The 24,594-nt window shown below is 43.8% G+C and overlaps 1 protein-coding gene across 1 annotated transcript in view; it reads left to right on the top strand.

The window, feature by feature from the left end:
- Positions 1-24,594, top strand: part of LOC136633600 (uncharacterized) — a 62,674-nt gene that overhangs the window by 35,246 nt on the left and 2,834 nt on the right. The window contains exons 7-10 of the mRNA XM_066609359.1: positions 13,860-13,999; positions 15,766-15,991; positions 20,161-20,310; positions 22,767-22,900. Coding sequence (XP_066465456.1) covers positions 13,860-13,999; positions 15,766-15,991; positions 20,161-20,310; positions 22,767-22,900 — 650 coding nt within the window. The remainder of the gene's footprint in view (positions 1-13,859; positions 14,000-15,765; positions 15,992-20,160; positions 20,311-22,766; positions 22,901-24,594) is intronic.

A 24,594-nucleotide genomic window follows, 5' to 3' on the forward strand; every position in this document is an offset into this window, starting at 1 on the left:
CTGCCTTTTTTTCTTGCCGAGAGCCGGTAAGGGGGAGAAAAGGGGGAGCTCTGCCCGATGGCATTGTGAGTTAGCCGTATATGCGCTGGGCCCCGGCAGTCTGATCGGGCGCACAGACAGCAGATTTGTGCGCCTGATCACACATTTTTAGCTGCCGGCGGGCGAACGTAAAAACACCTACGCCCATGTGAGCCTCAGCTTTATTCCGGCGATATGGATTTTTATGTTTTGCTGTATTTGTACACTGAAAGCCTTTTATTGTTTAAAGATTTTCTTTTGTGTCACCGCATTCCAAGTGCCATAGCATTTTGTTTTCATCGACTGAGCTCTGTGAGGGCTCATTTTTGTGGGATGAGCTCTTGTCTTATTGATCCCATTTTTAGAAACATACAATTTTAATTACTTTTTATTCCATTAGCCAAATCTGAAATTCTGGCATGCTTTTTTTGCTTTTTTATGGCATTCATCGTGAGTTTTAAATAATATGTTAAATTAATTTTGCAGGTCAGCCCGATTATGTTAATACCAAATTTACGTAGTATTTTTTTATGTTTTGCTACTTTTTTTTTTACACTTTCTTTAAAAAAAAAATTTCTATGACCACATTCAGTGACCTCTTTTCTTTTCTGATAGTGATGCTGTGTGAGAGCTTTTTTCTTTTTTGATGGCCAAGGTGTACTTTTTAATAGTACCATTTGCTTATTCATATAGCTTTCTGATCGTCTTTTATTTAGTTTTTGGTGAGGTGAGATTTGTAAAGTTAGTTTTTTCGGACAGGCTTTTTTATATATATTTTTTACAGTGTGGGTTAAATTTACTAGCTTTTTAATGTGGCTCATTGGAAACCCAATGATATCAAATTTTTGATGTCTTTTTGTCTTACATACTTTTACTTTTTTTTTTTTGCACTTTCTTCACGTTTAGCCCCCTGTCCATGGGCGTTGCAGTATACCGCAGCCGAGCTCTGCTGCGGGAGCCGCTGCCCGGGAGCAAGAGCCGCAGACAGTTCTCCGCAGGTCAGCCTAATCTGATAGGCTGACCGTGGAGAATTGGGGCAATTTGCAGCATGCTGCGAATTGCCGACCACGAGCGGAGAATTGCAATGATTCTCCGCTGGTGGACAGGGGGCCGGCGCTTTCCATGGCAATGCTAAGGAAAGCTTCAGACAACGTGATTCACGCCTGTGGACAAGCATCCTTAGCTTTTGTTCCACTAGATGAGTTGAGTTTCATTACTTGTGCTTGTTTCTATAATACACTGAAATACTTGCAGTATCACAGTTTATTATACTGACCTCTAAAGCTTGGCCAGAGGCTCCAGATTGGAGGGCATCTTCATGCCTCTGGGTGCCATAGCAACCCACGATCACATTGTGGGGTGTCAAATCGGTGACAGAGGGAGCCTTCTGTCAGCCTTTTACGTGCCTCTACTGCATTGATTACGTCATGTAAAGGGTTACACACCTGGGATTGGCAGCCATTTTGCAATTAAAGCTAGAGCCTGGCTACCATCATAGTCACACCCCTGCTTCCCATGCTAGACTTCTGATACCATGAAAAGATGTATGAATCAGAATAAGGCCTCTTAGTGACAGTCGTAAAAAGGCATGTGGGTGGTCACTAAGAGGTTAAAGCGGTTGTGCTAAATTATAAAGGTATCCTCTATCCCAATTGTATGATTATTGGAAGTCTGACTGTTGCAATCCCCACCAATGTTGAGAACGAGGGTTGCCAAGGCACACTGCTGCTCCAATAATTACAGTGGATGTGTCGGAGATTGCTGAGGGCTTATACTCAGCAATTTCTGATGTTCCCTTTGAAATGAATGGAGCAGCAGCAAGCATGAGTGTCCTCCACTCCATTCATGTGGTAACATTTGGGTATCCCATTCTTGGGAGTGGTGGGAGTCCCATCAGTCAGACCCTCGCCAATCACAAGAGTATCCACTATCCTGTGGATGAGCAATAACTATATAACTTGACACAATAACTTTAAAGATGTTATGGGATCTAAATATGCTATAGAAGTGTGGTCTGCAAGGCTTCCAGGAGATGGTCACATAGCCATAGATCACACTTTATGCTAAGTCCAGGCTGAAGGGAACACTGTGACAAGACACAAAAATTACTTTGTCTACTAAACCCATTGAATGGCTTATGCTCCTCTAGACTTCTCTAATGAAATGTGAAAACCTGTTACTGATACTTAAACTAATTAGGAAGGGTATTTTTTCTCCTTATGGAGAACATCTGAAAGGGGTGTGTGGGGAGATTTATAAGGCCATCCATACTCCTCTGGGAAATATGCAAATGGGAGATGGAACAATACCTCTGCAGCACCAACTATTGCAAGGCAGAATTCTTGTAAGTCAATGTTAGACTTTTTGAACATTGTAAACCAAAACCATCTTCTCATTTGCATATTTCCTAGACGAGCACAGGTGGCCTTATAAGTCTCCTCACCGACCTTCTATTAATACAGTACAAAAAAAATCTTTTGCATCAATAAGATAAAGAATATTTTTATATTAATAAGTCGTTGGATGACTTTTTGGGGAAGGGGTTTCTGTATACTTAAATATTGGCATAGTGGCATAGTTTTTGTTTTGGATTTGTCTTTAACTTGAGTAAGGTGTCAAAGTTCCAAAACACATCTCAGTGGGATATAATAACATTTGGAATATACTTTTGATTAAGTGGATCCCTTTCCTGATTTTGCAATTTTGGGGAGCACTATTCCTGGTATGGCTGGAATGGTTCTAGATACTCTATGCTGTAATATTTGATGGGAGCATTTATCCATATGTTCCTGCATACCCTGTGGTTGGACCAAAGCTTCTAAAAATGCCCTGTGCATAACATCATAAATGGAGCAAGTCTTTTTTTTTATTCTATAAAACCAAGTTTCTGGATATTATATCTAAAAAGATGCTCTGCATTATTTTTAGCTTTTTAGTAGTTATTTTCTGAAAGAAAACACCTGCCACCTTGTCAAAATGCCCCTTAACGACCAATGACGTACCTGGTACGTCATGGAGCGTCGGGGTATGTATGAAGAGAGGTTGCGATGCAACCTCTCTTCATACAGTGCGGGCATCAGCTGTTTATAACAGCTGACATCCGCGGGCAATAGCCGCGAGCGGCCGCGCGGCCGATCGCGGCTATTAACCATTTAAATGCCGCTGTCAATTCTGACAGCGGCATTTAAATCACCCGAACGATGTTCGGGGGTCCCGCACGGCCCCCCCGCGGTGAGATCGGGAGAGCCGTGCATGTGTCATGGCAGCCGGGGGCCTAATGAAAGGCCCCAGGGCTGCCTTAGCAGACTGCCTATCAAGCCGTCCCCGTGGGGTGGCTTCATAGGCTGCCTGTCAAAAAGCAATATGACGTAATGCTATAGCATTACGTCATACTGCAGGAGCGATCAAAGCATCGCATCTTAAAGTCCCCCAGGGGGACTTCAAAGTAAAGTAAAAAAAAAAATCAATAAAGTTTTTTTTTAATTGAAAAAAAAAAAAAGTTGTAAAAGTTTAAATCTCCCCCCTTTTGCCATATCTATTATTAAAAAATCTAAATAATAAATTAAAAATATGTATTTGGTATCAACGCGTCCGTAAAAGTCCAAACTATCAAAGTACCACATAATTTTTCCCGCACGGTGAACGTCGTTCGAAAAAAGAAATGAAGAACGCCAGAAATGCATTTTTTTAGTTACCCTGTCTCCCAGAAAAAACGCAATAAAAAGCGATCAAAAAGTCGTATGTATTCCAAAACGGTACTATCAGAAACTACAGGACATCCCGCAAAAAATGAAACCTTGCTCAACTACGTCGACGGAAAAATAAAAAAGTTATTGCGCGAACAAAATGACCGCAGAAAATAATTGAAAAAAATTTTATGTCTTTAAAAAAAAAAAAGAGGAGTATAGTAAAAAACAACCTATACAAGTTTGGCATCGTAGTAATCGGACCGACCCATAGAATAAAGTTATCATGTCGTTTTTGTTGCCATTTGTGCGCCGTAGAAGCAAGACGCACTAAAAGATGGCAAAATGTCGTTTTTTTTTCATTTTACTCCACTTAGAATTTTTAAAAAGTTTTTCAGTACCTTATATGGTACTTTAAATAGCACCATTGAAAAATACAACTCGTCCCGCAAAAAACAAGCCCTCATACAGCGACGTGGATGGATAAATAAAGGAGTTATGATTTTTTTAAAGGGGGGAGGAAAAAACGAAAATGGAAAAAGAAAAATGCCCGCGTCATTAAGGGGTTAAGCACACATGCAATTTTGTGGAAAATAATTGGCACAATACCTCTTAAAAATAAAAGTTCAACATGTACAAACATCATATTTACGAGGTGTGTTCAAAAAGTATTCAACCTTAAGTCATAAAAAATATTTGTATTCAGATACAACAATCTTACACTCATCTCCTTCAAAGTAGTCCTCTTGGGCAGCCACACACTTCTAACAACACTTCTGCCACTGTCGGAAGAAGTGCTGATATGCTGCTTTTGAGATGGCGCGTATCTGGACTGAAATCCGGGGCATTTTCAGCTGGGGGAAATGCCAAGAGTCACATGGAGCCATGTCGGGAGAGTAGGGAGCCTGACTGTCCACCGATGTGCGCCCCTCTTTGAAGCGGTTGTACCACTTCTTTATCTGTGTAGAGCCCATTGCTTTGTCCCCAAAGGCCTTTTGAATCTTGCAGATTGTTTTCCACTTGGGAATCACCAAGCTTTACACAAAATTTAGTGCAGTAGCATTGTTCACGTTTTTCTGTCATTTTGTCAAAAGAGAGAATGAGACATCGCTTACTTACACTTCCTCCCTCATCGGCTATCTACCGGCGACTAACGGCTTTTGCAGGCAGGAAAAAAAATCAAGCATGCACTTTTGGGTTGCCTAAATACGTGCACCAAACTCCGCCTCCCTAGCTTCATTTGTTTAAACACAAAAAATTAAGGTCGGATATTTTTTGAACACACCCTGTATATTACTTAGGCCTAATCTGCATGCACATATTTTCATAACGTCACCATAACTGAAAAGGACCAAAATCTAATTTTAGCAGATTTTTTTTCCTTTAAAGTAACAGCCTATGTAATATAGGAGACACACTCCTAAAGAAATAAATGCAGCCCTAAACCCTATACATAGTATTTCCTGAAAAAAACAGACAACCTACTGATTGCAGTTGTTTTGATGAGCTATTCACAGCTATAGTGCCTTGTGAAAGTATTCACCCCTTAGTGTTTTTGCTGTTTTGTTGCATTACAACCTAGGCTTGAAGTAGACTTTAATTTGGAGTTGATGTAATGGACCTGACGATATAGTCTAAACTGCTAAAGTGCAATGAATAAAAGTACCTTGTTAAAAAGAATAAATAAATAAAAATTGGAAAGTTGTGAGTGTGTATGTATTCACCGCCTTTAGGCTAGTTTCACACAAGCGTTTCATCGTGGCGATTTTGCCGTGATAAAATGGCGGCCGAAAATTGTGACCATCTGAAACATTGGATTCCAATGCACTTGTTCAGATGTGCGATTTTCCAGTGTGTAAAATCGGACAGCCGGCAAAGATGGCGAATACGGTGTGCATTCCGACCGGACACTTTTACGCCATTCGGAAAAGATAGGACTTGTTCTATCTCTTGCCTGAATACGCTGGCCGTTCCCATAGACTCCCATAGGAGCCTATGAGACCTGGAACCTCAAAATAGTTTGTGAGCTTGTGTCTTATCTCCCTGCAATTCTCCTATATAGATATGACTTGAATGCACCACTTATTGGGAAATTTATTGATGATTAATCAGCCTGACACTCGTGTATTCAATCCTTCCCTGGAAGTACTCTGCTGTGCCGATTGCAAGCAGGGTGGACCAGACGCTGCTGGATCGTGGTCTCCTGCCGCTGTGCGGTCACTTGCCCAATGCTCATTCAACAGAGGTGGCAAGCCAGGGTGGTGTGGCGGTGTCTTTGGCTTCTGTTGTCTTGGTGTCTCTGATTCTCAGAGACATAACACTAAATGATGCTGGTCTGATCCTGTCAGAGCTTCGTAATATCCTGCAGTTTTTCTGCACATTACCCATTAATGACATCTTTAACTACCTGACATAATTAAATGTTATGTACTGATGATTTGGAGGTCTTGGGGGCTCACCCAAACTTCTTTGACGCATGTCCGCCCTACACCCCCACATGTGCAGTTGTGTTGCAGGATCCAGGCCCCTCTTCTTGTCCCTAATTCCCCATAGTGGTTGGGAGCAAGTTGACACTTCTATTGGACCTCCTCCACATCCGGGCACACCCCAGTTCTTTAACTCGATGCCTTGTGCAGTGAGCTTTGCACATATGTTTTGTTTTGACGAGTTGACATCAATTATTTTAGGTGACACCTGGAGACTTGTTAGATGCTGTCTACCCTCCGTATACTAACCATGGCAGATATTAAATGTACATCTTTCAAAGTCAGAGGGATGACCCCCCTCCCAAAATTAAATCAAATATTCTCCTTACTTAAAAAACTTAATTCAGGAGTGGTGTTTCTCCAAGAAACCCACTGTAGGCATAACAATATACCTTTTCATACCTTCCCTTTCATATAGCAAATGGCTCCATAGCACTTACTCTTTGGCCTCACGTGGAGTGTCCATAGCAATAAGCAAAAACACCCCCTTCACCCCAACCCTTATGAAGGCAGATCCTCATGGCAGATTTTTCTTTTTAAAAGGCACGACAGCTCCTAACAAAATTTATTTCGCAAATGTGTACCTCTAATCAAAACCAACTACCCTGGCTAATCCGCACAGTAACTGAATTTGCAGATTTTGCAGAGGTTGTAGTAGAGGCGACTTCAATTTAGCAATAGATCCCGAGATAGATACTACAGCCCGATCTACTTCGTCCTCCTATAAGCCACTCCGTAAGTTTAAAAGTGCTCTTTTTGATTCAAATTTACAAGATTCCTGGGGATTATTCAATCCTGAGACAAGGGATTACATGTATTTATCCCAAGTCCACTCCACATATCACAGACTAGACAACCTATTTGTTTTAGGGAAACACATTCAAGCTATTAAAGTCAATATTGGTACTTTTTCAATCTCAGAACATGCCCCTGTTTCTGTTATATTCACCTTCGATAATCTCCTGGCCAGAGAGCGCACATGGAGACTGAATCCCACATTAAATGAACATGAAGGACACTTCAACTTTCTCAAGTAAACTTAAATGATACTCCAGTTACCTCACTTCCGATACTCTGGGAAACACACAAAGCTGTAATTAGAGGGAAATTAATAGCCTTGGGCACATTAAGAAACAAAGCGAGAAAGAGATTCATTCTCTATTGGCCCAAATATCTTGCCTACACTTAACACACAAACATTCACAAAATCACAAAGATCTTGATGAACTGAGAAATACTAGGAACAAATTCAGGAATGTATTGAATATAAAAGCAGTGAAGTCTCTATTTGTCTCCATTTCTAGTATAAAATATACTCTCATGGGGACAAAAGCTCTAAACTCATGTCAAATTTAATTAAAAAAACACAAAGAAAAAGCTTTCATCTACAAAATAAAAATTACCTCCCAGAAGGTAATAAAGTTACTTCCACAGCGGATAAAGCATTAGAATTCGAGAATTATTATACTTTACAACTTAGATAACCTTACAACCCCTAACAATTGAAATGCGGATCTAGCTGATGTGATGTCCTTCCTAGACTCTCTTAATCTTCCCATTTTACCAGATGATGAGAAATCTCAATGGATACGCCCTTTTACCTCCTCTGAGGTGTCAGATACCCTATTCTCCATTCCCAATGGGAAGAGCCCTGGTCCTGATGGCCTACCAACATTTTCTTACAAAAGATTTTCAAAAATACTCCTCTCATTTTTTACAGAATTATGCAACTCACTACTCTTGGGCGCAGAACTCCGTAAACAATTTTTAGAGGCCTTCATTATACTAATTCAAAAAGAGAGCAAAGATACGGAAGCCTGTGGCAGCTATCGCCCTAATTCACTCTTAGGCCTCGGTCACACGGGCGTTTTTTCCCGCGATTTGCGGATCGCATGACGGATGTGCATCCACAAATCTCGTGACCGGGGCCGAAAAATCGCCCCAAAAATCTGCTCCTAGCCGCGTTTCATTAGAAACGGGCCGGGGGAGTGCAGCGCTGTCCAGCGCATTGAATTCAATGGAGCCGGCAATACAGCCGGCTCCATTGAAAGCAATGGGCTGCCGGCGATCGCGGGATGAATTGTCGGGAAGGGGTTAAATATATAAGCCCTTCCCTGTAATTCATCCAGAAATGTGTAAAAATAAAAAATATATATATACTTACCGGGTCCCGGCAGACGGAGTTCAGCGCGGCAGGCTGCAGTTCTCCTGAACTGCTCTGAACAGCTGTGAGTAGTATTCAGCAGCCGGGGATTTAAAATCCCCGCCTGCTGAATGAGATGCCTCTGATTGGTCACAGCCTGACCAATCAGAGGCATCCCTCACTCACACCCATTCATGAATTCATCGTCGCACAGCAGTCGGTGCACTGGCAGATTAAACCGATGTTGCAGGGTCCGCAGGGTGGCAGCGTCCGTCTTGGAGTTGCGGAAACGTGCGCTGACCCCGCGCACCTTTCCGAGCAGGTATGACAAGTGTGGGTAGCTTTTCAGAAAGCGCTGAACCACCAAATTAAAGACATGGGCCAGGCATGGCACGTGCGTGAGGCTGCCGAGCTGCAGAGCCGCCACCAGGTTACGGCCGTTGTCACACACGACCATGCCCGGTTGGAGGCTCAGCGGCGCAAGCCAGCGGTCGGTCTGCTCTGTCAGACCCTGCAGCAGATTGTGGGCCGTGTGCCACTTCTCTCCTAAGCTGAGTAGTTTCAGCACGGCCTGCTGACGCTTGCTCACCGCTGTGCTGCCACGCCGCGCGACACCGACTGCTGGCGACGTGCTGCTGCTGCTGACACATCTTGATTGCGATACAGAGGTTGCATTGGAGGAGGAGCAGGAGGAGGAGGGTGGTTTAGTGGAGGAAGCATACACCGCCGCAGATACCAGCACCGAGCTGGGGCCCGCAATTCTGGGGGTGGGTAGGACGTGAGCGGTCCCAGGCTCTGCCTCTGTCCCAGCCTCCACTAAATTCACCCAATGTGCCGTCAGGGAGATATAGTGGCCCTGCCCGCCTGTGCTTGTCCACGTGTCCGTTGTTAAGTGAACCTTGGCAGTAACCGCGTTGGTGAGGGCGCGTACAATGTTGCGGGAGAATTGGTCGTGCAGGGCTGGGACGGCACATCGGGAAAAGTAGTGGCGACTGGGAACCGAGTAGCGCAGGGCCGCCGCCGCCATCATACATTTGAAGGACTCAGTTTCCACAAGCCTATACGGCAGCATCTCCAGGCTGATCAATTTGGCAATGCGCACGTTCAACGCTTGAGCATGCGGGTGCGTGGCGGCGTACTTGCGCTTGCGCTCAAACACTTGCGCTAGCGATGTCTGGACGGTGCGCTGAGAGACATTGCTGGATGGGGCCGAGGACAGCGGAGGGGAGGGTGTGGGTGCAGGCCGGTAGGCACTCGTGCCTGTGTCCTCAGAGGGGGGTTGGATCTCAGTGGCAGGTTGGGGCACAGGGGAAGAGGCAGTGGTGCAAACCAGAGGCGGTGAACGGCCTTCGTCCCACCTTGTGGAGTGCTTGGCCATCATATGCCTGCGCATGCTGGTGGTGGTGTCTCCCCAGCTGATCTTGGCGCGACAAAGGTTGCACACCACTGTTCGTCGGTCGTCAGGCGTCTCTGTGAAAAACTGCCACACCTTAGAGCACCTTGGCCTCTGCAGGGTGGCATGGCACGAGGGGGCGCTTTGGGAAACAGTTGGTGGATTATTCGGTCTGGCCCTGCCTCTACCCCTGCCACCGCACTGGCTCGGCCTGTGCCCACACCCTGACTTGGGCCTCCGCGTCCTCGCCGCGGCCACGTCCTCTAGGCCTACCCCTACCCCTCAGCATGCTGTATTACCAGTAGTGCAGAAACAGAACGCTGTAATTAAATGTGCCGCTTATTGGCCTGTGGTTGGAGGCTGACTTCGCTTACGGAACGCATAGCAGAGCCAGGAAAGAATTTTGCGCAAGCCTGCTGTAACACTTAGCTGGCTGCGTATGAATTAGGACAACTACCCCCAGCAGAGACCCTGTACACCGAGGACGGTCACAGGCAGCCCAAATAGATTTTATTCCCCAAATGTTTTTGGAAAGGCCCACTGCCTATATACACTAAATATGTCTTCTGTCCCTGCCTCCTCACTACTGGCCCTGGACAATGTAAAATTACTGCAGACTGTTTCACTGTGGACAGGAATACAGCGGTGATGTAACAGGCAACACAGAGGCAGGAAAGAATTTTGCGCAAGCCTGCTGTAACACTTAGCTGGCTGCGTATGAATTAGGACAACTACCCCCAGCAGAGACCCTGTACACTGAGGACGGTCACAGGCAGCCCAAATAGATTTTTTTCCCCAAATGTTTTTGGAAAGGCCCACTGCCTATATACACTAAATATGTCTTCTGTCCTGCCTCACCACTACTGGCCCTGGACAATGTAAAATTACTGCAGACTGTTTCACTGTTGACAGGAATACAGCGGTGATGTAACAGGCAACACAGAGGCAGGAAAGAATTTTGCGCAAGCCTGCTGTAACACTTAGCTGGCTGCGTATGAATTAGGACAACTACCCCCAACAGAGACCCTGTACACTGAGGACGGTCACAGGCAGCCCAAATAGATTTTTTTTCCCAAATGTTTTTGGAAAGGCCCACTGCCTATATACACTAAATATGTCTTCTGTCCCTGCCTCACCACCACTACTGGCCCTGGACTATGTAAAATTACTGCAGGACGCAATGCTCTGCACGGCTGATATACGAAAAAAAAAATGTGCAACACTGCAAAAAGCAGCCTCCACACTACTGCACACGGTTAGATGTGGCCCTAAGAAGGACCGTTGGGGTTCTTGAAGCCTAAAATAACTCCTAACGCTCTCCCTATAGCAGCTCCGGCACCAGCAGCACTTTCCCTGAACTATGTCAGAATGCATCTGTGGCGAGCCGCGGGAGGGGCCGATTTATATACTGGGGTGACACCTGATCTCGCTAGCCACTCACTGCAGGGGGGTGGTATAGGGCTTGAACGTCGCAGGGGGAAGTTGTAATGCCTTCCCTGTCTTTCTATTGGCCAGAAAAGCGCGCTAACGTCTCAGAGATGAAAGTGAAAGTAACTCGAACATCGCATGGTACTCGTCACGAGTAACGAGCATCTCGAACACGCTAATACTCGAACGAGTATCAAGCTCGGACGAGTACGCTCGCTCATCTCTATTAAAGAAATGCCAAAACTTCCGAAATGTGCCAATGCATGCAAATTAAATTTGGGATTAAGAGGTATTTGATTTCCCATCCTCCTAAATAAAGTGAAACCCTGTAAATCCCTACATCTAATGTAGTGTGCCAACTAAAGCTACTTTCAGTCGGATGTACAGCATAAAATAGGTGCTTTCTTGTTCCAATACTATAGACACAACACCTGAATCCCCTGCAGGTTATAATAACTAGAGTTGGAGCATTATAACTCCAGTTCTGATGAAACGTAGGAAGTTTGGGTGTTGTATCAATAATACATATTTAAAAGACAGCTGTTGATGGTGACAGTCAATGGGTGAAAATGTCTTTTCTGACCGAAGAAATTCATCAGTCAGAAATGAATTAGATATTTCATTAATTGCTATGACTGTTGCATATATTGGGTATCACTAGAGAAGCAGTCAGCATATTTTACAGACAGGATGGGTGCAATGTACATTGTATACATTTTATTGATGTTTGTGTGTGTGTGTAGTGCAAGTGTTTGTACAACTCATTTGATGCAGTCATTTGGATGCTGGCTGGTAGCTGTCTAGGTTGTGGAGTCAATTAACACCCCAATTAGGTGAAGAGGGGTGATAATTTAGGCAAATGCTCATCTCACCCCTTTTCTGAGAAAAAAAGAATACCATATGAGACAATCAGAGAGCAAGTATCAGAGTGTTGAATGAACTTAACAGTAAAAAGTTCAGTTCAGTAAGAACCCTAATCCCAGGGAGGTTTGTCTTGGCTGAACCCACTAAAAGAAGAAAAAAGAAGAAAAACATGAGGAAGAAGGAAAGGAGAAGAAGGAAAAAAGTAGGAAAAGGGTTCTTTTCCTTGTTTTGCCTCCTTTTTTCTTCTTTTTCTTTATTAACTTTGCCTTAAAACAGCTCAAAAGTATGTAGATACACTTCTAAGTGACCTAAGAGTTTTCTGCAGGGCTTTTATTGCTAATATATACAGTGTTTTATACATAATTTTTAGGCGTATTGGTGAAGTTCTAATATTGGGTCGAACTAATTCGGACCAAACCAAGCTTTTTGCCGAAAATCAACAAAGGGCTAAGGGTGAAGTCACACGAACGTATATCGGCTCGGTTTTTACGCCGAGCCGATATACGTTGTCCTCGTGTGCAGGGGGGGAGGATGGAAGAGCCAGGAGCAGGAACTGAGCTCCCGCCTCCCTCTCTGCCCCTCTACACTATTTGCAATGGGAAGAGGCGGGGCGGGGGTGGGGCTAAGTTCTGAGAATTAGCCCCGCCCCCGTCCCACCTCTCTCCATTGCAAATAGTGCAGAAGGGCACTATTTGGGCGGAGAGGAGGCGGAGAGGGGGGCGGGAGCTCAGTTCCTGCTCCTGGCTCTTCCATCCTCCACCCCCTGCACACGAGGACAACGTATATCGGCTTGGCGTAAAAACCGAGCCGATATACGTTCGTGTGACTTCACCCTAAAGCAAACTTTTCAAAATGTCAATCATCACTACTTTCTGATATCTGGGAGTAATAACCAAAAAGTTCATGTCATGCCCCCTCACCCTGGGATTATATGCATTTATACAGGGAGACAGGAGGTTCTATAACACGCCTTCTCCTCTGCCATGCTGAAGTGGAAGTAAAAGACATCTATGTGCTTTATTTACTGCATGCACTAATGACAGACTAAAAAAGCAGGATCTCATTGTACTTTATTGGATTTGTTTGTCCCTGTGAACGATGTTGAGGTGTCAGTGCCGACAATGTTTAACCAATCAACTTTATACTGTCTCGTCCTATGCTCTGGACCCGTTTATCTGTCTATATACTGTAATCTTATTTATGATTTGATTCTCTGCTAATACACGTGTTAGAGATTCTATTTTACTTATTTTGTTCACTATTATGAAGTATATATTCAGCTTTTTCTTATTTTTATATATTACGTTCTTTCTTAAAAGAAATATTTAAATGATTATTCCGGGACTTTGTTAACTTTTTCTATTAAGACCAACAGGTCATCAACAGATGATCAGCAGGGAGCCACTGCTCCTATCCTTCCTGGTCAGCTAATTCCCAGTGCCAATGTTGCTATGGTCCGTGGAGGAAGCAGAAAGCTCTGAACATTGGCATTGCAGTGCAGCTCCTGTTGACTTCAATGGGAGCTGTGCTATGGTCAGTTCTTTTTGCTTCCTCTGCTGCCATAATGACAGTGGCACCAGAGATCCAAGTGGTGCATCCCCGCCGATCATCTATCGTTGACCTTTCAGTCATCAATTGAAAAAGTTAACAAAGTCCCAGAAAATCTCTTTAAGGGGCCTATATACCTTCAACAACTATTGGACTAATGATCACTGTTTCCACCAACTACCCCATAAAGTTAATTTTCACAGATTTGTTCATTTCTAGTCACATGTCTTTTGGAGTAAATCATGAAAGCTTAGATTGTTCTCTTAAACCGCTCATCTATGTTTCTGCTGTAGTTCCAATAACAACGAACTTCTTGATTGACACATATCGCAACCTTGATGATGTTAAGAATGAATTACTAGTAGCCATCAGCAGCCGTAACGGCCACCTCAAACACATTCTGTGTGTAGAAAATAATTCAATCATTTTAAAGGTAAGATCCAATCCCAAATAAATATCTATTACTTGTATATCACTAGATGTTATTTCTGGACATGCCTGTCGTAATAAATACTTGTACTCATGAAATAACAATGCTGGTGTGTCTTTTCTTAGATCTATGCATTGTGCTGTCCCTGTTATTCCACCTGGAAAGGTATAAATACATTCAAGTTGAATGTTACCTTTCCCCTTTTTAATAAAGTGTGTCTGCACACACAATCACTGGTGTAACTATAAGGGATGCAGGGGATGCGGTTGCACCTGGGCACAGGAGCCTTTGGGGGTCTATAAGGCCTCTCTTCTCCATATAGGGAGCCCAGTACTATGAGTAAAGCATTATAGTTGGGGGCCCTGTTACAGGTTTTGCATTGGGGCCCAGGAGCTTCAAGTTATGCTTCTGCCCACAATGAATCTCTTAAGAGAGGTATTCCCAGAATTACAGTTTATTTCCAATCCAAGGACAGGTAATATTTATCTGATTGGTGGGGAATCCACTACTCCAATGTTCAGACCCCCACTGATAAGACACTTATCACCTGTTCTGTCATTAGGAGATAAGCTGTGATTCTGAAAATTTCTCTTTACCCCCCCCCAAAAAGTTTATAAAAGGATTTCTCCCAGCTACATGAGTGATTGCTTATCCTTAGTATGGACAGACTATGGCACATTTGGCATAATACCATGAGTATATAATAATAACATGTGAGGTCACTCCATTGCTTTATCCTCAAAGTGTTTTCGATATTCATCAAATAAACATTACTCTTTGCATAATAATGAAAAGTTTGATCATTTTCCAATATGCTTTATATATTTCTAAGGATGACTCAAAAAGTAATGCCTTTGTGTCTGTAACTTCTTATCTATTTACGTGACTATGAATGGCTATGAATGATATTATATGGGTGCCCTTACTTTACTAATGTACACTTTTCTTTTTCAGACTGAGTGATTAGAACTAAGGATCTGGGGATAAACCATAAAGCTTTTGTTGAATTTCTGTTGAAAGAGGGATGGGCACCTAAGGAACTTCATAATTGGCTGAAGAATGTAGCAACACATCATAGATATCCTAAACTATGTTGTCTCTGTTGCTTCAAATCAACTCATTAGCACGTTGTTGGTTCTCATCAGTAATTGATATTGACAGATGGCCACTCCTCAACTTATCTGCAATTTCAGTTTCTCCTGTTTGAAACTTCTTCACCCAACATTGCCTATTGCTAATATTTATAACAATGTCTCCATAAACATTCTTCAGAAGGTTATGGATTTCCCTAGCTTCATACCCTTCAGCAACAGCTCTTTGTTTTAGCCTTAGATCTGTGGTTCTAATCACTGAGTCTGGAAAAGAAAAGTAGAGTAAGGACACCTGTATAACATCATTCATAGCCATTCACATTCACTCAAATAGATAAAAAATTAGACATTTAGGCATTACTTTTTGAGTCGCTCTCATATTTCTCATGGTTTTCAAACAAACCACGCTGCACTATGTCCATTACATGGTCAGGACAGATATTCTCTGCGAATGAACAATGAAAGCAATGACCGCAAGCAAAACTCTTGAAAACCATGAGGAAGTGATAAAAAAGGAAAAATATGTACAAAATATGTAGTATATTGTATATTTATTTGTTAAAACCGTAATACCCCTTTAAGTTAGAAAAGTTTCGACTCATCGGAGTAGATATTAATAAATGACTTTCTTTATAATAATATGATCACAGATAATGAAAAATGAAATTTCTTCAACAGGAAGGTGAATTGCCAGATGAAATCTTGTCAGAGACCAATGAATTTATCTTCTACCAAAGATATTCTGGTGTACCTACAGACCCAAAAGTCTTTGATGACTTGACTAAAGACGTAATTTTTGAGTCATCAGCGAAGAGAGGATTTTTCCTTGCATGCAGTGATGATGGACGAAATCTGATTCTAAAGCGCCCTACTGAAGCTGATAAAACTACATCTTTTTTCATGGGTACAAATTAACTTTATGTTTAATTGGTAACAACATGGTGTAAATGCCTCCTCAGCACATGCCGATTTTATTCATGTGAAGCTCTTGGTTAGAAATGATAAGACTTCACACTTCCAAATAATATAATATTTATTCAAGTCTCTGTAGATGATTTAGTCATTTTAATAATGTTATTTTAGCTGTGATTAAGGATTATTTAGTTTGAAATGCAGAAGCGGGGTCTTTCTGCATCGGTAGATCTGCTAGGGACAAGTATCCTTTTTACCTTGTGAATAGGACTTGTGACTTAATTTGCTCAAATACAGTTACAATTAAAATTATTCAACACCCATTGCAAATTAAATATCACTGCCAGTGGCCATATTTACCAATATATTGATACAAAGATACACAAGGGCAGGTAAAAGCACGACCTCTCAACAGAATACAGACAGGCAGACTGCTACATGGAGGAGTATAGCACAAGTGCAAGATATTGATGAACAACCACTCACACACCTACCACATATGGAGAAAGCGGGTGCTTCTTATTGTACTTGCATATAGATACAAAGGGGTGTCAGTCACACAGGTACATGTAGTGCACCATGCAGGCTTACAACCTATTAATGACAACACATGCAATTCAGCCTTATACCGCCCACGCCATCCATACAAGGATGAAAGAAATACCCCGTCATAGCCGCGGCAGAGAATCGCAGAGTTCCTCCATTGAAAACAATGGGGCTGCCAGTTGCGATCTCACAGCTAGATAAAACCTGCTGCGATTTTTTTCCTGCATAGCATCGCGGTATGAACCTATTCAACCTTATGTGTATGAACCTATTCAAAAGAATAGGGTTCATATTTCTGCAAGGTTTGTGCGTCTCACAAGGCACAACTCTTGCGCGATTCTTTTGGCCGTGTGAAAATGGCCTAAGGCTCACACACAGCGTTGGTAAATGCTGCGATTTCGATCGCAGCATTTAACCGCAATTTTTATCAGCATTTTAGCAGTGCCTTTTAACGCACCCAATCATTGTGATGGGTGATGAGGTACGCTAAAAAGTGCAAAAAAGTGCGATAATAGAGCAGACAGCACTCGAAAATCGCGGTGTTAGAAAATGCTGCATTCGAGCATTGGTCTGCGAGGTCCATTGAAATCAATGGAAGTGCCGTTTACCGTAATTACCGTGGCGTTCCAAACACTTCGGTAATCGCGGTAAAAAGCACATGTGTGAGAGTGGCTTTAGTTCGGTTTCCCTTATGCATCAGAACCTCCAGCTGCAGGTTCTGTTGCAGATCTGGCTGAAAATACCGAAAGAAAAAGCACTGCAGCTAAGCAGAAAGTGGGCGGACCTCATTATAGCCAATGGGTCTGCCCAGCACTGCTTTGTTCCAGCCAGAAATTGGACCATTCGGCTGTGGGGATTCCCCCTTCCTGTTCCCTGAGTAGAACAGGAAAGCAGAATCCCTGCTGCAGATGTGAAACCACTCTAATTGAACAAGTGGTTTCACCAAATTCAACACAGAAGCTGCTTTATGATATGTCAATCTTTCTGACACATATAGTATGAATGTTTTGGAATGGGGCTAAGTATGAGTCATTTACACAAGTTTCATAATTTTTGTACAGTTGTTAAATTGTGCTAATTCATTTCTTACTATACTATAGAAGTTGGAGCACCTTTTTTCTGATATCTGTATATACCTAACATCATAAGATTGCATAGCTGTCCGTAGCCACCAGTGGAGAGAGTCTAAGAGGTTACTGAATACTATGGTATCATTGGGTGTAATGCAATAACAGTATGCATTAAGTTTTGATGCTCCCTCTAGTGGTGGCAGTAAATAGCAATTTGAAGGGAATCTGTTAGCTTGAACATGCTGTACAAACTGCAAGCATCATGTTATAGAGCAGGAGGAGCTGAACAGATTAATAAATAGTTTTATGAGGAAGGATTCAGTATAAGTTGTATTTTATTCATTTAAAAGGGGCACTAACTAAATATTGTCCCCAGTAGTAATAGTGTCCCCAATACTGACCACAATAGTAATAATGACACCCACAGTGGCCTCAGTAGCAATAGTGACCCTCACAGTTGCGTCACTAGTAATGGTGTCCTCCACAGCTGCCTCAGTAATGATACTATTACTACTGAGGCTGATATATGGGGACAGTATTACTAATTGTGTCCCCTATATTGACCCCAGTAGTAACAGTGACCCCCACAGTAGCTACAGTACTAATAGAGCCCCCCCAAAACCCATATACTGACCCTTTCCCTGGTCTTCAGAGTGCCGTCACTCCTCTTCACAGCAGTGAAGTTATAGAGCCCCCCCGAAACCCATATACTGACCCTCTCCCTGGTCTTCAGAGTGCTGCCACTACTCTTCACTGCAGTCAATGTGTGCATCTGGCTACGGCGCAGCACAGTGATTACCAGCTGAGGAGCCGTGGCACCCTGGCTGGTAATCACTTTAATGGTGACCCGACATCCCGAAAGGACAAATGTCCCGAAATTGGGACAAATGGGTATCCCAACGGGGTCCCAGAAGAAAGTGAGACACAGGGTCCCAAAGCAGGAATACACCGCCTAAATTGGGAAGTCTGATCACCTTACCTACTCTCACGATCCATCAGTGTTCCCCACTGAAGTCTACACGGTGCAGAAAAATCTGGCTCTATTCAGAGTCCCATGTGCGTGCTCTCTTCTATACAAGTCTAGAGGAGAGCGCACGCACGTGATTCCAAAATAGTCAAATTTTTGTGCCACATTCAGAAGGGAACACTGCTAGATCGTGCGAGTAAGTGAGGGAAAAATACATTATTCGTTTCCCTGTCACGTCCCCTAACAGCGTTATCATAATTTCATTTATGGAACTGTGTTAACAAAACAGATTCCCTTTAAAGGGGTGGTCTCGCGAAACCAAGTGGGGTTATACACTTCCGTATGGCCATATTAATGCACTTTGTAATGTACATTGTGCATTAAATATGAGCCATACAGAAGTTATTCCACTTACCTGCTCCGTTGCTAGCGTCCTCGTCTCCATGGTTCCGTCTAAATTCGCTGGCAGCTTGCTTTTTTAGACGCGCTTGCGCAGTCCGGTCTTCTCCATTCAGCACGAGCCGCTTCAGTGTGCTCCCCGCTACAGCTCTTCTGCGCATGCGCAGACGAGCTGTCACTGCTCGGGAGCGCGCTGAAGCGGCCATTCTGTACCTTCCTCTGTTAGAGGAAGGTGCAGAAACTGGAGCTGCCCAGCGGAGAAGCCCAGCCCAGCCCAGCAGCCCCGAGAAGCCTCCCAGGTAAGTGATGGGTCGGGGGGGCTGTCGCTGCGCCGGGGGGGGGCTGCCGCTGTGATGGGGGAACTAGCGCTAGGCCGCGGGGGGCTGTCGCTGCGATGGGGGGGCTGTCGCTAGGCCGGGGGGGGCTGCCGCTGTGATGGGGGAACTAGCGCTAGGCCGGGGGGGGCTGTCGCTGCGATGGGGGGGCTGTCGCTAGGCCGGGGGGGGTTGCCGCTGTGATGGGGGAACTAGCGCTAGGCCGGGGGGGCTGTCGCTGCGATGGGGGGGCTGTCGCTAGGCCGGGGGGGGCTGCTGCTGTGATGGGGGAACTAGCGCTAGGCCGGGGGGGCTGTCGCTGCGATGGGGGGGGCTGTCGCTAGGCCGGGGGGGGCTGCCGCTGCGATGGGGGGGCTGTCGCTAGGCCGGGGGGGGCTGCCGCTAGGCCGGGGGAACTAGCGCTGGGCTCCGGGGCCTTCACCTGGGCTGAGGGTCTAGCGCTGGGGAGCCGGGGGCTAGCGCCGGTTACCTGCTGCCTGGCGGTGGGCGTCTGGTCGGCGGCTGCGGGGCGTCCGGTTGCCATGGAGACACAGCTGGCGGCGTCTCGGGAGTGCGCACGTCGGGCTGCAGCGAGCGACTGGGAAAGAGCCGGCGGCCATCTTGAGGAAACTTTTATAAGTTGCTGAAACGCTGGAACGGTAAGTACGAACCAGCTAGAAATGTCATTTACAGGGGTAATTAGTAATGTATGTTTAATGGGGGGGACTGGGCAAAAAAAAAAAATTAACTGCTTCCTCGAGACATCTCCTTTAAGTCACTGCAAATGAGAGCAGGATTTGGAAGAATCTCAACTATGTATAGGTCATTTTTCTAAAGTCTTTGTAATATTTTTTTTTTTACACAGCTTTAGCATTTGATAATTCGATCATGGGCTTCAAACCATATGACTTAGAAGGAAAAATGCCATGTCATATCCGGAACGCTCATGATTATTTGCTCGTTGTTCACCCAGAAGAGTCTGTTGCCACTTTTGAGTTAGATGGAGATGCAAAAGGTATGCCTGGGTTCTGGGTTGGTTTGAACATTGATATGATTGTGAAATCTTAGAAACCTTTATTAGATTTAACACTTTCCAGTAAAATGTTTATGGGACTGAAACCGAATGCTGGAACATCTAATTAAAAACCTAGACACAGTATAAAGACAATGAAAATTCTTTCCCACACAATACGCACAGTTCTACTGCTGCATGATCATCTCAGGCTCTGATGTCCCATAAAGTAGGTGTTTACATGGGATTATAAATCATACACAATTAACATTAACCTAACCTTGGGCTTATAAAAAATAAGATATGTGGAACCGAATATAAATGGAGGTAGTATTGGCCTCGGCCCTTTATTAAAGCTCAAATAAATAACAATCAATAAAAGCAATTAATTAATCAATTGTACTTAACACTCAGAACAAAAACTGGTCCAGCCTTACGGTGGCTTCACATGAGCGTGTTTTTGTGCGTGCATACGCGCGCACAAAAGCGCGCTTCTATTAAAAACAATGCATTCCCTATGGTGTGTTCACATGTCCGTGTTTTACAGGTGTGTGCCGGTAAAGATAGGACATGCGTGCACAATAGGGAATGCACGCATTTTCTTCAATGGAGCCGCGGCTGCTGCCGGCGGCTTCATTGATGACAATGGTCTGCCGACACCCCAGAATTGTTTTTCAGGGAAGAGCTTTACATTTAAGCTTTCCCTGAAAAACAAGAATTTTAGTGTAAAAAAAAAAAAAATTTTAAATACTTACCTGTCCGCCACTGTCATGTCCCCGTGGGGATGAAGAACACATCTGCTGCATGCGGCAGATGTTTCCTTCATCCCTGCGAGGAAAAAGAATTCCCTGCTGCACCTGCCACATCTGTGACGGATGCAGCAAAGGAATTCTTCATCCCTGCGCGGAATAAAGAATTCACTACAACAGCTGTCACAGATGACAGCTGCGGTAGGGGATCCAGCTGCCGGTATCCTGTAATTTATTTTTCAGGAAAGAGCTTTAAATATAAGCCCTTCTCTGAAATTCAAGAAAAAATGGTGATAGAAATTAAAAAAAATCTATACTCACCTTTCTTCAGCTGTGCGGGCTTAGCCGCGTCCAGCCGGCTCTTCTCCTGCACTGCTGTGAGGAGTATTCAGCAAGCGGGGATTTAAAATCCCCAGTGCCAGCTGTAAGAAACAGCCGGCTCTTGCGTTGTATGGAGGGAGATTGGCGCGCGATCTCCCTTTATACATATCCCGGCGCTCCAGGCCATAAATGTACGTCCCATAGCGTTAAGGGGTTAAATACCAAAACTGTTGAGACACACTGCTAACCAATGATCCCATAGTTACTGGGCAGATAAAAGCATCTGTCGCAGTGACAAAGATCCATTAGATGAAGAGCAGACCCAATTAGTTGGCATTGCTAGGTATCCACTAATTCTGCCTTGAAAAAAGGCATCAAAACTAGGGACAATTTAGGCGGAAAAATAGTCCACAGCCCAAGAAGCATTAAAAGGACAGCTCTGTGCCGCTAAATATAATCCCATGTGGATCTCTCCTGATGACCCAGGATCCTTACATGTACTAAAATTACTGCCTATCAACCGTGTCATACAGTTTGGCTTTTCGTTAAACTACATTACCACTCCCACAATAGGGAAGCAGTAAGGAAGCTACCCATCAGCAGTGATTTACCTATCTCAAGACATGCATTGTATTCAGATTTTACATCTTATCTTTGCTCAGCTACCCAGCAGTCACTGCACTGGAGGTACAAAATCTCAGTTCAAATTAGGGAGTTCTATTCAATGGGTGTACAAAACTGTTCCCAACATCATGTCTCTATATCACTTGAGTATTAAAGCGCAGACCCCATTTATTATGATGGTCCTCCTCATTTGGTATTGCAGACATGTCAACTCCGTTTTACAAGGAGTCACCATGATTTTAGCCTCCCTCTCTCAATCACCCTGTGACATATAGTTTTTACCCTATTTCTGGAGAGGGAGGCCTAGAATAGGGCACAGGTGCAGGAACCCCACCGACCTCCCCCCAAAAAACAATTACCCGTTATTTATAGGTTTACTACAATAAAGAGTGGTCTGCATACTTACCTTTCTCAAATCTGACTCTTGTTCAGCTCAAGACACTACTGCACTGGGTCTTTATTCCATTCAGTTGGAGGTGCACACAAAATCCTGATGATGAACGGCATCAAGACTCTGTGCAGCGGGTTGCAGAACTAAATAAGCTAACTACTACCTTCAACGGTGATGCTGCTACTAGTGTTTATGATGTTTCCTTGAGTTCAATAATAAAGTTGAATGACTACCAGCAGAGATCTTGGAAACTTTGAGAAATACCATGGCTTTTCTCTGTGCTGTAATCTGTTTTGATTCTCTGTAATTGGAATAAGTTAGAAATTAGACACATTTTCATTGTCTATTAAGAATTTTTTAAACTTGTTTTATAGGGGAAGAAGCAATGTTTTATATGAACATATATAAAGAACTTGCTTTTAATGATGGACTACCAGTGATCTTCAGCTGTGAAATAGACAATAAGAATTACCTCCTGTGTGTAGAAAAAAATTCTGTTATTATTAAGGTAAGATCCAAGCCCATATAATACCTGACTCCAATAGCCCATCATCTCAGATACATATGATACAATATGTATATCAGCAGTCAAGAGGAACTGGACCAGTATCTACTCAGAGAGAGAGCGAGAGATAGCTGTGTAGTATTTAGTGGCCGTAGTAATGCTACACAGCTTCTGAAAGAGGAGTGGGGAAGGGGAGCGGAGCTTGTGCACATTCATGAGAGAAACCAGATGATCAGTGCTGAGAATACCCCCCAGCCAGAAACTTCAATGCAGGACAGCCTGTAAGGCAAGCGAGGCTTTCTAAATGCATGAGAAGGAAAACGCAATGCAAAAACAAAAATAAGTGCATGATTTTTTTTTTACTGCTGGGACTTAATAAAATGTGAGAATTAATTTTTCATGCACAAAGATTTCCATAGCCTTTAAAATTTTCACTCACTCTGCTGCTACTATAATATTAGATTTTACACAGGCAAATCCATTGCGAAAAACCATCAGCATATCTGATCTGTGTGAACATGCCATAGCTCAACCACAGTGTGTAAAACAGTTGACAAAGTGAAAGTTTCTAGAAAATGTCTATTCAGCATGTGACATTTAAAGAGTACCTGTCAACTTTCTGAACGGGATGTATGTGCACATGTCAAGACTAAAGGGATTGTGGATAAATGGCACTTCAGTATATACTGTACCTGCCCAACCAACCTCCCACAACCCATATTTAAATAAAGACCAAGACACTGCAGGTTGTTTTGATTGGCCACAGCCACTCCTTATTGCAAACTGGCTCTGGTGAGTAAAAAAGCTCTTCCCACTCCTTCCTTTATTTGCTGCCACCTCCCTGAATTTGAATCCTCTTCTTGCCCCGTTTCCCATAACCCTAGTCATGCCTTCCTCTGACTATATTGCATTATCAACTGCAGGGCTATGACAAGCATTCTTAGTACCCAAAGTGGGTGCTACGCAATGCACCCTCCCCCACCATTAGCCAGATAGACAATTGCCCATTGTTCTGTATTGCCTTATTCGTCATTCATCCTTGTATTTATTTACAAGCATACATCCCATGTCCCTCCATGCCTATCTTCTGCCCCCAGTGCTCCAGTTGAATAAAGATATTTTACGCTTTCCTAACCTTCTTACATAAATATATGGCAGCCAGCAGTGGGCCAGTTGTTGAGCTGATATATATTTATGGTCCTCCTTTTCTCAGTCATAGCTGTCTTCCAGCTATGGCTGTAACTAACAGCCTTTGATCCGGGTGTTGATATCCGGACCTATAAGATAGGCCCAGGGGCTGTGGGTGGAGGCCCGCATGACAGGGTTATAGCAGGGAACGGTAAGAAAGGATTAACAGTTGTGAGGAATGGAGGAGGTAGAAGTGGGGGGGGGGGGGGTAAGAGGAGTTACAAAAGTGCAGGAAATCATTAGGAGAGTGAAAGCTGAGAATATAGAAACAGAAAGACAGCACGGAGGAGTCGTGACAGACATTGGTGGTGGCTTCTGGATCAGCAGTTTTGTCTCAAATAGTCAGGATGTTAGGGGTGTACGGAGGGGAAACCTGGCTGCGATATGATGAGCAGTTCAGGCAATGGAAAGCAGTTCACCCTAGTTTACCCTAGTATTAGGTGGGCCACACAAAGACATAGGCCTTTGGGTTAAGGATCATGGCCCCGGTGAGATATGGGCAGTTGTTT

This window comes from Eleutherodactylus coqui, chromosome 6 (genome assembly GCF_035609145.1).
Source record: "Eleutherodactylus coqui strain aEleCoq1 chromosome 6, aEleCoq1.hap1, whole genome shotgun sequence".
Taxonomy (NCBI): Eukaryota; Metazoa; Chordata; class Amphibia; order Anura; family Eleutherodactylidae; genus Eleutherodactylus; species Eleutherodactylus coqui.